Source organism: Penaeus chinensis, chromosome 30, assembly GCF_019202785.1.
Source record: "Penaeus chinensis breed Huanghai No. 1 chromosome 30, ASM1920278v2, whole genome shotgun sequence".
NCBI classification, from domain to species: Eukaryota; Metazoa; Arthropoda; class Malacostraca; order Decapoda; family Penaeidae; genus Penaeus; species Penaeus chinensis.
Window position 1 is genome coordinate 22306053 of NC_061848.1, and position 2500 is coordinate 22308552.

The following is a 2500-nucleotide window of genomic DNA, read 5'->3' on the forward strand; positions in this document are numbered from 1 at the left end:
CCGGTCGATCTGGGTGCTAGCCATCACCTGGAAAGGCAGAGAAGTTGGAATGAGGTTATGTTGGTACTATAATAATTTCTTGATAACAGAGAAACAGGGTAAAGTTCTGGTCCTTCCTTTTGACACTATATTAACCCTGACACCCCTTGGAAATAGTGAGGTTATGGTTTCTCCTTGGGGAATGTATTTGCATATTGTGTTGGTTTATTATAGAGCTACGCAACGTGAACGGCGAATGTGTAAGCAATACAGCAAGAATGACCGTTTAAATGAATTATTTCCACCATTATACTCCGAGTCTTTGAGAAGGAGGATCCGAAACGGTAATCCATTTTGTTTTCGTTCTGAAATTCTCTTGTTTTTTTTGTTGTTGTTTTTTTCGTCTCCTCCTTCTTCCTCTTCTTTGCAAATGATTCAGTCAACGATAAAGGAGAGAAGAAAGAGAAGTGAAAAAACGACGAGGAATAATGGAGAGTTCGAGTGTGCGTGAAGCTCGAACGAACCACGGGACGTGAACCCTGGACGAAGCCCACGCCTCCGTCTTGACTCCGTGTCTGGGAGGTTTCCACAGGTCTTAGGGCTTTGCTTAACTGCCGTTGCAATGCACAGTCACTCAGTGCCTCGTCTGACACTGCCTGACGTCGGCGATGCTGAATATAGGTCTGAGTACACGTCACTCTAATTCAGTTTCAGATGAAGCAATCCTTTATAATTATTACTTTCAGTAACTTATACTTGATCATTACTTATAGTTTTATGGAAAAGAAGAAAGATAAATAGAGCATGTATACATACACACAAATACACACATGATATACAAATATATATATATATATATATACATATATATATATATTATATATACATATACAGTATACTATATATATATATGATATATATCTTATATATCATATATATCAAAAATCTATATATTATATATCATATATATATCAAAAATCTATATATTAAAATCTATATATAATATATATATAATGTAAAATATATATAATATATAATTAATATATATATATATATATATATATATACACGTGTCACTCGTATTTTGTATTACTGAAACGTTGAGCTTGACTTAAGGCACAAGAAATAGAAAAAAAAGAAGCACGAGAAAAACAACGGCGAATTCTCGCAAAGGGCGCCGGACCAGTTCTTGTCTCGCCTACGATCCGTGTTTCACAAAAGTCTATAAATTTCTCTCCTTCGCCTTTTTTTTCATTATGCAACTGAGGTCAAAATACATCTGACGAATAGCTGTATTTAAAGGCTTAACATTAACCACCGTAATGATTCCGATTTCGCTTACTCAAGTCTAAAGAAAAGCTTAATCTTCAGAGGGAAACGAAGGTGCACGGGTCTTCGTGTCAGAACGTCCATTCAGTGTTTCGACATTTGGTGAAATTCTCGACAGGCCGCCTTTGTATTATCAAATAACTCAACATGTAGGTCATGGCTCTACCTGTCAGTCTATGTGTGCTTTTATATATATATATATATATATATATATATATATATGTATGTATGTATGTATGTATGTATGTATGTATGTATGTACGTGTGTGTGTGTGTGTGTGTGTGTGTGTGTGTGTGTGTGTGTGTGTGTGTGTGTGTGTGTGTGTGTGTGTGTGTGTGTGTGTGTCAGTTCGTGTGTCAGTTCGTGTGTAAGTGTGTGATTATGAAATGAGGTGTCTTATGAAATGTTTGTAAATTCCTTCAAAAGCCATCATAAATTTAGCCATTCAAAAAGTAACTATATTTCTTTCCTTCTAAGCCCCCCCCCCCCCCAGCCTTTTTCCTTTTTTTTTCAGTAATCATACATGTAAATCATACTCCGTGCCCGACCTCTAATAAGACTAACCCATACATACTGCCACACGAGAGAAAGAGAGAGAGAGAGAGAGACAGAGACAGAAACAGAGAACGATAGATAGATATACAGAGAGAGAAAAGAGAGGTACATCATATAATACCGGGTGGCGTGACTTATAAACAACTTAATGGCTGAGCTTAGACTTCTTCACTGACCATGCATTATGTAATTTAAGCTTGATCCAGCTCATGCCACAAAAAAGGCAGGGAATATTATAGCTAGTAATGAATCTTATTAAGAAAAGAGAGAGAGAGAGGGGGGGAGGGAGGGAGGGAGGGAGACAGAAACGGAGAAAGAGTAAACCTTAGGGAAAATGAATATAATCATACAATTTGATACTAAAAATGCTTTAAAATTTAGTCACCTATCTTAAAAGATATAAAATAATAATAATAATAAATAACTATAAGGTTATTGTTTTTAAATGTTAATCAAACAGGTGTCGCGTTCTGTTATCTTGCAAGAATAAAAATACCATGCTATCTCCTTCCTCGAAAAGCTTAGCAAGCACTGATAATGCTTATCAGCACATTTGCTATCTTGGCCCAAAAATCTGCAAACAAACTATTCCAACAGTGATAAAATAAGAAAAAAAAAAAAAAACGTAAACTGAAA

General features: G+C 35.7%; 1 protein-coding gene across 2 annotated transcripts in view; it reads right to left on the minus strand.

The window, feature by feature from the left end:
- LOC125041184 (coactosin-like protein) overlaps positions 1 to 2500 on the minus strand; it is a 50807-nt gene that overhangs the window by 12632 nt on the left and 35675 nt on the right. For both annotated transcript variants that reach the window (XM_047636014.1, XM_047636015.1), the window contains exon 2: positions 1 to 27. This exon is cut by the window's left edge and continues 56 nt beyond it. In XM_047636014.1, the coding sequence (XP_047491970.1) occupies positions 1 to 27 (27 nt within the window). The remainder of the gene's footprint in view (positions 28 to 2500) is intronic.